Source organism: Bos mutus, chromosome 26, assembly GCF_027580195.1.
Source record: "Bos mutus isolate GX-2022 chromosome 26, NWIPB_WYAK_1.1, whole genome shotgun sequence".
Taxonomy (NCBI): Eukaryota; Metazoa; Chordata; class Mammalia; order Artiodactyla; family Bovidae; genus Bos; species Bos mutus.
Genome location: NC_091642.1, coordinates 1,318,020 through 1,333,014, shown reverse-complemented (window position 1 = coordinate 1,333,014; position 14,995 = coordinate 1,318,020). Strand labels below are relative to the sequence as shown.

At 50.3% G+C, this 14,995-nt stretch overlaps 1 protein-coding gene across 1 annotated transcript; it reads left to right on the top strand.

Moving 5' to 3' along the window:
- Positions 1 to 2,648: 2,648 nt before the first annotated feature.
- Positions 2,649 to 7,475, top strand: PPP2R2D (protein phosphatase 2 regulatory subunit Bdelta). Its single transcript, XM_070363244.1, is given in 11 exon segments — positions 2,649 to 2,718; positions 3,287 to 3,422; positions 3,717 to 3,765; positions 4,007 to 4,148; positions 4,225 to 4,410; positions 4,455 to 4,466; positions 4,469 to 4,544; positions 6,516 to 6,529; positions 6,532 to 6,711; positions 6,714 to 6,778; positions 7,461 to 7,475. Coding segments are annotated over 11 exon segments (945 nt in total).
- Positions 7,476 to 14,995: the final 7,520 nt, after the last annotated feature.

Below are 14,995 nucleotides of genomic sequence, written 5' to 3'. Positions count from 1 at the left end.
GCTTGGTCGGTTGGTCAGTTCACGCTTTGTTGGGAGTGACCTGCCCGGTGAAGGCCCGGTGCAGGAGCGCACTGTGGATTAGTGGCCGAGGAGCCAGAGGAGGGCGGGGTGTGGCAGACAGCCCCACGCCTGCAGCGGCCTGGCCTGGGGCCTGCTTCCCTCCCGCTCTGCCGGTCGTGTGTGCGTGCACTGCAGGGCGGCCGCACAGGGCAGAGGCGCAGCTCGCCATTAGGAGGATGGAGGCTCACGGGTAGGTGCTCCCGGGGAGCAGGGTGAAGGGGTACCTTGTCGGTCAGTGGCGTCACCCTGCTTCCGGGAGGTGAGGCAGAGAGGGCTATGCAGTTTGCTAAAATCTGAACCCTAATTTGAACCAGGATGTTTGGATCCAAGCAGTGTTTTTGTAGGCGTGTTCTTGCATGGGTCCGTCTCACCTTCATTCTACTGCTGTGTCTCGGAGGCTGTTCTGAATGTGGTTTGCTGCATAGACCCCCGCGGTGGGAGCTCACTGTGACTCCAGGGTTTGTCTCTAAAATAGGAGCTTCCCTCTACCTCGGGGAAGCTTGCTCCCTCGGTAGCGGGAATCACCTCAGCTCCTGCCTCCAGGGCTGACTCAGAGGAATCTTAAATAGTGTGCACATCAAAGGTAAATAACATTTCCTGTTCTTTTGTGTTTCTTCTTCTAAATTTGCTAATAGATGATAAGGACGGAAAATACTCGCTTTGATTAGAATGACGTTTAATTACCCAATCCAGAAGTGACTTCTCATGTAAGAATGGCATTTTAGAAGACAAGTTGTTTACGGAATAGTCAAAAACTAGGTTATTGGTTTCTCTAGAAAGTGAGGGAGCCCTGTGATGCCCTGCGTTTTGGAGCGGCGCCTGCTAGGCCAGGCCGCGACTGCAGCACCTCGTGCGTCATGTCGGTCACTTCCGTCCTTCTGCTTGCTGTGGTTGGTTACGCGCTCTGTGAAGCAGCGCACGCAGCGCTGGCTTCCGTGTCCCACCGGCACCTGGACGCAGCGTCCCTGCGGCCAGGCGGGTTCCGAGGCCTGGGTTTGCTCAGTGACCTTGGTGTCAGTCGGTGGGTCTTTTCCAGCCTTTCTCTTCCTCTGTAAGTGGAGGCGCTGGCATGTGCCTCCTGGGGTGACGATGGAAAGTAAGAGAATGGCTGCTGGCTCCTAGCTCCGCGCCTGGTTCAGAGCAGCGAGCCCCACACTCAGCCACGGTTTCTCCCACCCTCCCGACACCCTTCTGTGCCAGGAGTGTCCTTCGCAGCTGCGGGCTCCATGGTGCACGTGGCCTGGACGTCACGCCTGCTCCTGGAGCCACAGGTCACTTGCAATGACCCCTGTGGACACGCCTTCGTGTGCTTGGTCGGATTCGGTACCCAGGCCTGGAACTGGACATGGGCTCTGCACCCCAACTCCCAGCAGGTGCTCCCCGCAGACGGTGAGTGTTTTCAGCAGAACGTCAGAGCTCTTGAGAAAGTGACTTCTCAGTTCTGTGCAACCAGACTGGCCTTCGTTTCTTTGATTATTGGTGAGTGAGGATGTCGTCTGTTAATTGATGTCCATTTCTGTGACATGTTCAGTGTTCTTTATCACTTTCTCTCAGTAACCTGTGAGGACTGTCATTCATGAAGGGCCTGTTTATGGTGTCACATCTATCGTGGTTGTCGTGAAGATTCAGATGCCCGTCTTGTGGCCGAACTCATAAAGCCTGGGAACCGGCACATGCTTCCTGGGGTCTGTTGGTACTCTTGTGCCTTGAATCCACTCACTGAGTGAGCTGGTGCCCTGTGGCTCCTCGCCTCCCGCTTGACTTTCAGCCAGTGCCCAGCCATGCCCCTTGGCAAGCTCTCTCCTGAGCTGGGTACCATTCTCTCATTTGGGGGGTGGTTCCTCCCCCAGCCGGGAGGTGTCCTCGAAGGCCTGTGCTGACCAGTCCTCCAGAACCCGTTGGGCGCTCGGCGCTGTGTGCCCCGTGCGCTTCCCTGACTCTGGGCTGGCCTGGCCCCCAGTCTTCTCGGCACCTGGTGACGCCCGGGGCCGAGTGCTGGGCAGCATCGTGCTCCATGCTTCGGGGCCCTGCGCGTGCTGACGGCTGCAGGCGCTGCTGCGGGGCCACCGGGTGTGTCAGCCTCCTCGTCGTCCGCTCCTGCTCGCCTTGCCAGGCCCACAGCCGGGTTCCACTCCTCCCCGTGTTCTCAGTCAAGCAGTGTTTGTGTTCGGCAGCCTGCCATGTGACCTTGCTCTGATACCTTCGAACACACTCTTGACATCAGATACTTCGACCCTGTCGGGATCCTTTGGAGTCTGGCAATACTCCTGGGTCTGCACCGTTTCGTGGCTGTTCACGTGGGACTCGAGTGCAGTGGGCACTTGCCTGCTTTTCTTCCTGATCTTTTAATGTGTGTTATGTTGCTTTGAAAGTCTTTCATAGAAGGCTGGCAGTCACAATGAGGTGAAGGCAGCCCCCTCTCCCCGGGCGTTGCTGGATCTGATTTGTACATTAACGTACATCTTCTTACCTAGCAGATTACACTGCCTGTAATCACCTTCTTCAAACACCTAAGCTCTTAAACCTCCTGCCTGCGAGCCCTGCCTTAACCATGCACTTCCAGACATCGTGGACAGAAGCCAGCCAACATGGAGGAGCTGACGGAGGTGGTCACAGTGGCAGAGCCCGACCCCTTCCAGGGCCGCAAGCTCGTCCACAGTGGAGGCCGACCCCCTCCAGGGCCGCGTGCTCGTCCACAGTGGAGCCTGACCCCCGCCAGGGCCGCGTGCCTGTCTACAGCAGCAGCACAGGGCTGTCCGCCCCTGAGACACGCAGTCCTTCGCCCCGCGCTGCTGGCACACCAAGGGTTAGTGCTGGCGAGCTCAGGCACCTCCCGTCCAGAGCCCCCCTTGTCCGGGCACTCACCACCTCCAGAGACCTCGTGGTGCCTCCTGTCACCCGCGTGCCTGCCTGCGCAGAGGCCCTGCTTCCTGGGTGCCCACTGTGGGGCCTGCAGGTCACCCCGGCCAGCCCCTCTGTGCACAGGGACCTCTGCTGAGGCCGGAGGCCATCTTCCCACCCAGGATGGGGTCTGTCCCTGCAGAGCTTTGCTGGCCTGGAAGCCAGTTCCCCCAGAAAAGTCCAGGCTTTAGCCCACTGAGCCTTGAGGTCCTTCGGGAGGGGAGCTTTGGGTTTGTTATTTTTACTCATAAGGAACAGGCCCTACTTTGTAGAAAACCAAGAAGTCTGTGTGTCATGACAGTGTGTGCCCTGGGAACTCTGCCAGCATGCCCCTGGGCACTGAGTGCTGACGGCATCCTGGCCCAGCGTGCACCTGGGCGCGGAACGCTGACGGCATCCTGGCCCCGTGTGCCATGGATTGTCCTGTTCTGGACACTGTCCTGCAGTAAATCAGTGTATCGGTCAGTGCGTCCAGAGCGTCTCCCGCTGTAAAGTGGGGGAGCTCCGGCAGAGCCTGCACATTTGGCCTGTGTTTTCAAGACAACACTCTTGAGTAAACAGGCTTAGATTCCAAGAGTGGTTTTATCTGTCAGCCAGGTTACTTCTGTGAGTAAACGCTCAGTACTGCCGCCAGGCTGCTTAGGATCAACTTCAGATGCAGAGTCAATAAACATACAGGTTCTTTGTAATCCATGTACATTTTTTAAAAAGCAGCAGCTGAAAATGAAAGGAAGCACAGACCTCCTTGCCCACAGGTCCTGGAGCCAGGACGGGCTCTGGGTCTGGCGCACGGGCGGGCGGCGGGTAAGACAGGCACTTGAGTTATTGCTGATAAAGCAGAAGTGCTGGGGAAGGAAAGGTCTGCCCAGGAAGTCTTCAGAGTCTTTCTGAAGACAGGTGGGTTTTGCTGCAGTGAGTCTTGCCCATCGAATGCTGAAGGAAACCCCTCTCCTGATGGGCAGTGGCAGGTGGCACCGCTGTGGCTGCAGTCCAGCTGGCCTCAGCTGTGGGCTGGCCCTGCAGCACCCATGGCTTGGGGAGTCAGAGGGCCCTGGGCCGGCATCAGCCTCTCGTGGTGCCCGGCGTGGTGTCTGCATGGAGCCTGCTGGCCGGGGTGTACCAGGCCCCGGCCCCCGTGGAGCCACCGGCTGTGCAGAGCATCTGCAGGGTGCCCAGCGGCTCTCCAGGTTTCAGGCCAGGGCCCGTTGAGCCTGGAGGCCTCGCTTGCACTGCAAAGTGGGCTCTTCTCCGGTTTTTAAACAGAAGTGGAAACACTGTGTTTTCCGGTTTTGGAAGAGCCTAGCAGTAGGTCCTTCTCAGAAATCATCTCCTCCATGTCCGACATGAAATTCAGCCACAGCGGTCGGTACGGGATGAGCCAGGACCACCTGTCAGTGGGGGTGTGGGACCTTGACACAGAGCGCCGGCCCGTTGAGACCCACAGGCGGGGCCTTGGGTGCCACCGCCCCGACCTTCCTGTGCTTCCATTAAAGTCCACGAGTACCTGGAAGCAAGCTGTGTCCGCTCTACGAGAATGACTGCGTCTTTGACGGCTCTGAGTGCTGCTGGAGTGGCTCCGATAGGCGAGGCCCGCATGGGGACCCAGCCCTCCAGGGGCAGGGCTGCCCGACGTGGAGACGGGGTGTCTGGGCGCGTTTCTCACCTTGCTTGCAATTCTATCCATGTCTGAACAGCAAGCACAGAGCTAGATTCACAATGACTGTTTCTGAAATGCTTAGTGGGTGACAATTTCTTATTTTCTGTTATTTCCAAGAGGAGTGAAAGGAAGGAGGTGAGGACGTTCGTGTGGGTGGGTGGGTGGGATGGCCTTTGCTTTGGGAAGGAGTGGAGGCCAAGACCCCAGGATGCTGCTGTGCGTGGACGACAGTGCGGGGCTGGCGAGACGCCCCGCTCTGTCAGGGCTATGGCCATTTCGATGCCTTTGGTCATCTGTGGGCACATGCCTTAGAAGTGACAACGCACTGGTTCTGCCTAGAGGTCTGTGTTTAATAACGTTTGAAACCTCTCCTGTCGTGAGATGGGAGAAGATGCTGCTGTGGGCCTGTGATGGGGTGTGTGCCGGGTGGGGCTCGTGCGTGTGTCCCAGCCGAGGACCTCCCGGTGGTGGTGAGGGGCTGGCAGACATCCTGAGATGCCCTGCGGCACAGACCTGGGAACTGCCGGCCGCGTGCCCTGTGGCACAGACCTGGGAACTGCTGGCCGTGACACTGCCATACTTTGAACGTGAAGAGGGAGGGACAGCACTGGCCTCGGGGCCTCAGCTGGACCCAGGAGCCAGGAGCCCTGGTAGGGGGAGCCCTGACTCTGGAGCCGCAGAGGTTGGCTCTTGAGACGGAGACCCTCGGAGGCACCCATCTGGGTTAGACAGGCCCCAAGGGAGACGTGTTTGTGAGAGACCTTGGGCTGGGGTGGATCACGCCCCCAGCGTTTGTGAGCCTGAGCACGGCTGTGTGTGTGTGTGTGTGTGTGTGTGTGTGTGTGTGTGTGGATGTGGGTGGCTGTGTGTGTGTGTGTGTGTGTGTGTGTGTGTGTGGATGTGGGGAGCATGCCCCCACAGGCCACTCCAGGCACATTGGGAGCGGACATGTCAGGTATGGGTGCCCGCTTTCCACAGGCTGACATGCCACACGTGGTGTCAGTGGCGGGTGGAGGGTGTGGTGCCTGGGGCAGGGACAGGACTTCGCCCGCAAGCCTCGGCACGGCCGCCTGGGCACCGTCAGAGCCCTGAGGGGGCCCTAGGCCAGGCGGGGCCACCCTCGTGGTGGGCTCAGTGTCCCCCCGGCTTCAGAAGGTGGAAAACAGCTGCGGCCTACGTCAGGCCCAGGTCCAGAGCCCTCACAAAATGCTTTCTCAGCAGACCCGCTGAGAGCATGCAGGGCCACAGAGGATTTGCCCTTCCCAGGGTGCCAGGGCCCAGGATTTCCCTGGGTTAAAAGCCCTGAAACCAGAGCTCACAGGCGCAGACGGGCAGGCACGCATAGGAAGGGCAGTGTACACATGCCCCGGACACAGCAGAGCGTGGCGCCCCGAGAATCCCGCTTCCAGAGGCGCGGGCAGCAGCGTATCCTCGTGCAGGAAGGGGCCGGCCCACCCGCGCACAGCACTCACGGGGCCCCTCACTGGGAGGGGACCCGGCCGCTGCTCGGGACGGGAGCTTCGTCCTGAAAACCCCCTGTGGATTCAGCACACCCTGTGCAGCTGAAGAGATCTTGAATTCACTGAAGATGGGAAACATTCTAAGGAGAAAGTCAAGGTTTTTACCTTTTTCAAAAACACATTAATATAATTAAAAGTGTAGATTCGTTACTTTCTCCTTTCTGATCCTGTTGTATTTGTGTTTACTGACACGACTGTGTATGAGGTTCAGTGAGACTGTCTCACCATGGTTCTCTCCTGGCCATTACAGTCTTTCCTGTGTGATGTCTGAAGGTGGCCTGTGCAGAGCTGGGGTAGGCGGTGAACCGCTTCATCCAGGGCCGGCGGGGCAGGGTGAAGGGTTCCTCGTCACTTACACGTCATCTTCTTTCACGCAGCGCCATCCTGACGGGCCCTACAACAACTCTTTCTGAATGTTCGATAGGTCCACCCAGAGGATTGAGATGCTGGAGGCCTCCAGAGTGAACAGCAGGCCTCGGGCCAGTCTGCAGCCTCGCAGGGTGTGTGCGGAGGGGAGGCGGAAGGGTGAGGTGAGCGTAGGCAGCCTGGACCAGCAGGAAGACCCTGCGCATGCGGGCACCTGGCCAAGAGTGTCATTGCTGTGGCCACCACCAGCCACCTGTACACCTTCCAGGACGAGGTCAGCTGCGGTGGCAGAAGGCCCTGTGTCTGTGCAGAATCGCGCCTGCTCACTGTTGGAGCTCGGTGGCCGCCTCACCTCTGAGAAGTAGGGGTGCCCTCCTTCCTCAGCGCAGACTGCCTGGGGCTCCAAGCGGGGGCCCCGGCTTCTGCTCCAGGGAGGGGGGCCCTGGGTGTCGCTGCTCAGTAGGAAGCCAGCTGGAAGCAGGCCTCAAGGCCGTGACTAACATAGACGTCTTTACTTAGGTCTGAGCCTGCCTTCCAGATTAGAGACCAGACATCCACACCCAAGAGAGGAGTCGTCAGGTGCAACCTCTCCTGCCAGCTCTCCTCATCCTCTGCCGTCACCCGGGCCTCCACCCACATGGCTGCATCCGCCACCCACCTGCCAGCCTTGGTGGCTCTGCGCTCGGCTTGGCCCCGGGCAGCTGCACTCCGCCACTCCTGTGTCCACCGTCACCCCTTCTGGGGCAGCTGCTTAATAAAAGCAACACACTGTAAAGAGTGTTTTTAAGTCCAAAATAAGCATTGTCTTTATTTGCTTTCATTGCACATAACAAAATTATGCAGAATTAAGACTTTAAAACTCTTTTATACTTCATTGACAGAATGGTGGATCATATGTACTGCTTGAGGCTCTGAACGTATGTATCCCCAAACTTCTGCAACCTTTGTTTCTGTAGAACTGGTACCCCTAACCCACCGGGTAAGGACTGGACAAAGCCTTAACTGAGAGAGAAAATCATAGGAAGTAGTAACAGAACCGCTGCTGAGAAGCTAACACGGGGTTTAAAGCATGCCGCAGATGCACTGCCGTTGAAAACTTTCGTGCTTTTTCTAAACCTTTTTTAAAAGTACTAGGTGTGGAGTGGAGGGATAACATACTTTTTTAAAATGCTAAAATTATACCCTGCATTTCACACTTAAAGGCAGCAAAAATTAAACCGTTTTAATTTCTATCCCTTGATGGTTTAACAGTAGGATCTTTGGTATCAGAAATCAAGATTTCCCCTCCCCCCCAAAAAAATACAGAGGTAACAATAAGTCACTGGAGCTTGCTCTGTGGAATTCCACACTGGAGCCACAGCCCCAGTCCTCGGGGGGCGGGTGGCTGGGCCCACGCACTGCTCGTGGACTCACTGTGGTGGCGGAGGCCCCACCAGCACACATTCCAGTTGCAAATTGAGAACCAAAACGTATTAGGTGGGTGCAAACATAACTGTGGTTTTTGCATTGTTGAAACGGAGAAGGCAATGGCACCCCCCTCCAGTACTCTTGCCTGGAAAATCCCATGGACGGAGGAGCCTGGTGGGCTGCAGTCCATGGGGTCGCTAAGAGTCAGACACGACTGAGCGACTTCACTTTCACTCTTCACTTTCATGCACTGGAGAAGGAAATGGCAACCCACTCCAGTGTTCTTGCCTGGAGAATCCCAGGGACGGGGGAGCCTGGTGGGCTGCCGTCTATGGGGTCGCACAGAGTCGGACACGACTGAAGTGACTTAGCAGCAGCAGCAGCAGCAGCATTGTTGAAATTTGTTGTTCGATACTGGAATACATCCTTAATGTGGTTATGTTATATATCATTTCTGCTTTATGTTTTTTTGCTAATGAATGATCTGCAGTGTATTTTATATTTGAGACTAGGGAAATGATGTTAGACAAAAAGCAAATTCAAGCAATTTTCTTATTCAGGTTCAAAATGGGTCAGAAAGCAGCGACAACAGCTCGCAACACCTACAGCGCATTTGGGCCAGGAACGGCTAATGAACATACAGTGCAGGGGGGTTCAAGTTTTGCAAAGGAGACGAGAGCCTTGAAGATGAGGAGTGTAGGGGCCAACTATCAGAGGTTGACCCTGAGCAATTGAGGGCCATCGTCCAAGCTGATCCGCTAACAACTACATGAGAATCTGCCACAGAACTCCAGTGTCAACTGTTCTATGGTCATTTGGCATCTGAAGCAAATTGAAAAGGTAGAAAAGCTAAGTGGGTGCCTCGTGAGGTGACCAAAAAAAAATTTTTTAATGGTCGTTTTTAAGTGTTGTCTTTCTTCTCTTACTGTATGCAAAACCTATGAACCACTTCTCGGTTGGATTGTCATGTCCGATGAAAAGCGGATTTTATACAACTGGCAATGACCAGCTCAGTGGCTGGACTGAGAAAAAGCTCCAGAGCACTTTCCAGAGTCATACTTGCACCAAAACTAGGTCAGGTCACTGGTGGTCAGCTGCCCCTCTGAGCCACAACAGCTTTCAGAATCCCGGTGAAACCATTACATCTAAGAAGCAGGCTCAGCAGATCAAGGAAATACACCAAAACCTGCAACATAAGTGAGCACTGGCCAACAGAAAGGGCCCGGTTCTCCACAACACCCGGCCGCATGCGGCACAACCAACGCTTTAGAAGTTGAACAGATTGGGCTATGAAGTTTTGCCTCACTCACCACATTTACCTACCTCTCACCAGCAACCTCTTCAAGCAGCTCAAAGACGTTTTGCAGAGAAAGCATTTCCACAACCGGCAGGAGGCAGAAGATATCTTCCAAGCGTCCGTCAAATCCCAAAACATGGGTTCTTATGCCACAGAAATTAATTATGACAATTTATTGCTCCTTGGAAGAAAAGCTATAACCAACCTAGACAGCATATTCAAAAGCAGAGACATTACTTTGCCAACAAAGGTCTGTCTAGTCAAGGCTATGGATTTTCCAGTAGTCGTGTATGGATGTGAGAGTTGGACCATAAAGAAGGCTGAGCACTGAAGAATTGATGCTTTTGAACTGTGCTGTTGGAGAAGACTCTTGAGAGTCCCTTGGACTGCAAGGAGATCTACCCAGTTCATCCTAAAGGAGATCAGTCCTGGGCGATCATTGGAAGGACTGATGCTGAAGCTGAAACTCCAATACTTTGGCCACCTGATTCGAAGAGCTGACTCTGAAAAGACCCTGATGCTGGGGAAGACTGAAGGTGGGAGGAGAAGGGGATGACAGAGGAGGAGATGGTTGGACAGCATCACTGACTCAATGGACATGAGTTTGAGTAAACTCTGGGAGTTGGTGATGGACAGGGAGGCCTGGCGTGCTGCAGTCCATGGGGTTGCAAAGAGTGACTGAAGTGACTGATTAACAATTTAAAATTCATGGTCTGAAATCAAGGGCTTCCCTGGTGGCTTAGAGGTTAAAGTGTCTGCCTGGAATGCAGGAGACCTGGGTTTGATCACTGGGTTGGGAAGATCCCCTGGAGAAGGAAATGGCAACCCACTCCAGTACTCTTGCCTGGAGAATCCCATGGAGGGATGTTGGAGATACGTCTCCGGGACTTGGAAACGGCGAACCTGAAAGAACAACACTTGGACAGTCTCTGCAAGGACTGACAAGTTTATTTCTGCAGTCAAGCCTTTTCATAGGAGCAAGGAACAAAGAGCTTAGAGCATACAGCCAGCAGAACACGTACAAGGCTAGGATATAATCAGTAAAAGATACTTGAAGGAACAGCGCATTCTTAACGACCCATGTATTTATCCATGACCCATTTTCTCAAGCAACGTCTTTAATGTTTAATTGTTAAATCTAGGCACCGAGCATAGCCAAAGGCAGGAAATGTTCTTCAGCAATCAGTACACAATGCCTGGGTACTTCTGGCCCTTCACCATTTTCCCACAGACCTCCTCCTTCACGGCTATTTTGCACTGTGCCTCCCAACATATCCTCCTTTTGTTTTCAGTTTAAGCACGGCAGCTGTTAGTTGGACTCCATTGTAGGAGGCATGGAGTCTTGAGTAGAGACATCTGTATAGAATTGTGTAGTGCCATACCAGATAGGGTTCCTACTGTAACAATAGATATTAGACTAAGAATGCCAGCAATAATCCATACTATTATGTGCCTTGATCTCCTTAAGCCATATTTGAGCAAAACAGAGAAATACAGAGTCGGTCCATGGTTCTGTTAGGTTAACAGGAAGCCATAAATCAGATCTTTGCTTGACTATTGCAATGTTGACATAATGATATGAAATAGTATGGTTTGAACACATATACAAGGCACATGCGTACAGTTAACAATCTTAGCAGAAAGATCTATATCGAAGTTACCTACAATAAACATATACGGGAGGTGCTCACAAGATTGTATATAACCTGCACTGTCGTATAAAAAGGTATAGTTTTGAGGTTTTAAGGCTTTTGCAGTCCCATACACATTGGCAAAGCGCTCCAATGCAGCAGGAATCTTCCACACACGTCATTGCTCAGGTCCTACGGTAGGGGTTCAGACGTTAACGTTTTCTCTTCGGCTTCTTTATGGTCATTGACGAGACCCTTTGCGTCAGCTGTGTCACCTGTCGGGGGAGTCTGGTCTCGGGGTCCTTCTCGGTAACGGACATGGTGAAGTGGAACCCAGATTTCTTCTCCATCTGCAACAACAAGACCGTAACCTCTGCCTAGGAGTCGTAAGATTCCTGGCAACCATTGATTAAACTGTTTATACCATATTGGTGTGTTGGCTTCTAATGGTTTCTTACTGTTTTCCTCTGCAAAATGTCTGTCTGCACGAGTATCAGAACTATCTTTTAGTAAATTTAAAAAATTTAAGGAATAAAGAGTTAAAGATAATAACAATTGAGGGTTCATAGGATAAGAAGTGTATCTCCTCTTCCATATTCCCCCTTTCTGTTTTAACAAATGAATTTTAAGAATATGATGGGTTCTTTCGATAATTGCTTGACCCTGGGGATTGTAGGGTGTCCCCGTGATGTGTGTTACATTCCATTCCCTTAGAAATGAACGAAATGAGTGAGAGGTAAATGTAGGCCCATTATCTGTTTTTAAGACCGAAGGTATTCCTATAACAGGGAAAGTGAGTAAAAGCACGGAAATGGCGTGTTTGCTGGATTCTGAAGAGACAGGCATTGCCCATATAAAACCTGAAAACGTATCCATTGAAACAAAAAGCAAAGAAAACTTTCCCAAGGAACAATGAGTGAAGTCCGATTGCCAAAGGGAGTTAGGCTGTTGCCCACGAGGATTAACTCCTGAAACTGTGATACGTAATGTCTCGCTTCAGTGAGGGGAATATGGTATTTAGAGTGCAATCTTTTAGCATTGGTATGAAGATTAGCGTGTTCGTCCATAGCAGATGTAAAGATAGGAGCTATGAACTTATCAACAGCATCATTCCCTGCTGCCAGGGGGCCAGGAAACCTGAATGAGCACGTATATGTGCAATGAAGAAAGGTTCTGTACGCGATTGAATTAAGGCTTGAGTCTTAGAAAAGAGAACATATAATTCTTCATCTAGGTTGTATAAAAAGGCAGTAACAAAATCAGGGAAAAGGGAAGCAAGGTATTTGGAATCAGTATAGACATTGAAGGATGATGGCTGAAGAGACAAAAGAGCATATAATGCATACAATTCAACTCTTTGTACTGAAGAATAGGCAGGGGGTAATTTCTCTTTGATATCAGGGCCAACAATCCAAGCTATGCCTTTCTGGTTGCCATCAATGAAATAGGTAGGTGCATTTGAAATAGGCCGGGAGGCAATGATATTAGTTACTATAAATTTAGTAAATTGTAGGAAGTCCCATAATTTTCCTTTTGGCAAATGGAATGAGATAACGTTCTGAAAGTCACTTAATGCTATTTGCATGGTCATGTTATACTGTAAGGCAGTTTGTAATTCCTTTTTTGTCAAAGGGACATGTATTGCATATGGATCAAATCCAGTTAAGGTTTGTACACGGCTCCTTCCTGATACAATAGCTGTCCTATTTTCTCAATGTATGATACGATTTTCTTTGACTGCTTAGTATGTAGATATACCCATTCTATCGGGCTGTTTTGAGCTATGATTGCAGTAGGTGAATGTTTGGTGGGGAATATATATAAATAGACCAGTTGGGTATGGTTCAGCTGAGTTGAGAAAGATTGTTGAATGTGTTTTTCAACAAATTCTAATTCCTTTTGCTTCTTCTTTTGTTAGCTGTCTAGGACTATTAGGGTCAGGAGGTCCCTTTAAATTTTTAAATAAATTTTGTAATGCATAGGGGGGAATGCCAATAGATGACTGAAGCCAATTAATATCTCCTATCAATTTTTGAAAATCGTTTAATGTGCGTAGAGAATGCACAGAGATTTGAGTTTTTTGAGGTTTTATCTTAGACTCTTCCGTAACATGTCCTAGGTAATTAAAGGGTGCTTTCAATTGAATTTTATCTGGCGCAACAAGTAGGCCCTGATTTTGAAGAGTGGTGGTGACTTCGTCATATAACTGTTGTAAACAAAGTTCAGATTCCATGGAGAGGAGTATGTCATCCATACAATGAATTACGAAGGCAGTAGGATATTTATCTCTACTGGGTTGTAATAAAACAGATATGAGATATTAGCAAATGGTAGGAGAGTTCATCATCCCCTGAGGTAAAACCTTCCATTGAAATCTTTTAACAGGAGCCATGTGATTTATAGAGGGAACTGAAAAAGCAAAACATTTTTTATCTTTAGGATGCAAAGGTATAGTAAAAAAGCAGTCTTGTAAATCAATAATAATTACAGGCCATCCTTTTGGCACCATGGAAGGAGAGGGCAATCCAGGTTGTAAGGGCCCCATAGGAATCATAGTATTATTAACATTTCTTAAATCTATCAGCATTCACCATTTTCCTGATTTCTTTTTTATTACAAAAATGGGAGAATTCCATGGGGAAAATGAAGGCTCTATATGATTTTTCTGTAATTGCTCATTTACTAATTGTGTGAGAGCTGCCAACTTTTCTTTAGTCAGGGGCCATTGAGGTGTCCATACTGGGGCATCAAATTCCCAATCGAGAGGCAGCGGTGTTAACTCAATGGCCCCATCAAAAGGCTCATTTAGAGAGATCGTGGCTTTCGTTTGTTCAAGAAAATCCCTTCCCCACAAATTAATAGGGATACTGGTAATATATGGTTTGATGTAAGCTACAATTTGATCGGGACCATAAGCTTGTAAATAGGATGCACTGACGAAAGTTCGTGTAGCATCAGCCTCTCCTACCCCTAACAGTCTGGAAGGAGCCACAGTCTTACCCTATTCAAGGGGCCATTCTTCATTTCTAATAATGGAAATGTTGGCTCCTGTATCCAACACACCTGTGAAATTTTTTCCCCGTATCTTTAGAGTAAGCATAGGCTTTTGATGTTCCTTTAATAAGGTAGATAGTGCGGTGGTAAGATTGGTGCTATCAAAACCTCCTTGCCTAATTTTATCAGACGCCCTCATTGGTTTGACATATGGCAAAAGTAATAATTGTGTAAAGCGTTCCCCTTTTTGTAGATATACATTTCCTAATTTTACAACATCCACCATGACATGTATCTCTCCTTCATAATCTTTATCCATAACTCCAGCCAATACTACCAAACCTTTCATTGTACAGCTGCTACGTCCCAAAGTTAGTCCAACTGTTCGGACCATAATATCCAGTGGGGATTTTATGAGGATTGTATAATTCTATTAACTCCATGTCATAAGGACTGGGTATATCAACGCAAGCACTCTTAGATGTAGCTGCTTGCAGTGTCGTACTGCTGGGTCCTCCTTTTGTAGTGGGGCTAGAGGACAGTGTCATAGTGCTGGGTCCTCCTTTTGTAGTGGGGCTGAGGACAGCCCCTTTATTAGTTTCCCTGTTTTTGTTGTGCCTCTGGCGTCAATGCATTTCCATCCTTATCGAATTTGGAATGACATTTATTCAACCAATGGAATCTCCTTTTACATTGTGGCAAACTTTTGGGGGTCTCTTTTTTTTTTTTAAGAAGTATTATTTTTTAGCTGTTTGCACTGGCATGTGGCATTGTTTTTTCCTATGGCGGCCTTCCCCGCAGTTACAGCATTTAGCACTGGCAGCCTTTTGCACATTGAAAATTTCTAGTGCCGCTTAATTTTGCTCTATGGGACATAGATCCGTATCTCTACAAGCTTTCAAATATTCCATAAGAGAACCAGTTTGTCGAATTGGTCTAAGCATGGATTGACATTCCTCATTAGCATTTTCAAAGGCAAGTTGTTTTAAAATAATACTTTGTAAGGTTTCATCTCTGACAGATTTCTCGACGGCATCCTTTAATCTTCCTATAAATTGGGCATAATCCTCCTCATGTCCCTGGGCAATCTTGACAAATGAACCATCAGAGTTAACATTATCAACCTTTGCCCATGCTTGGCAAGAAATTTCTCTAATGAAAT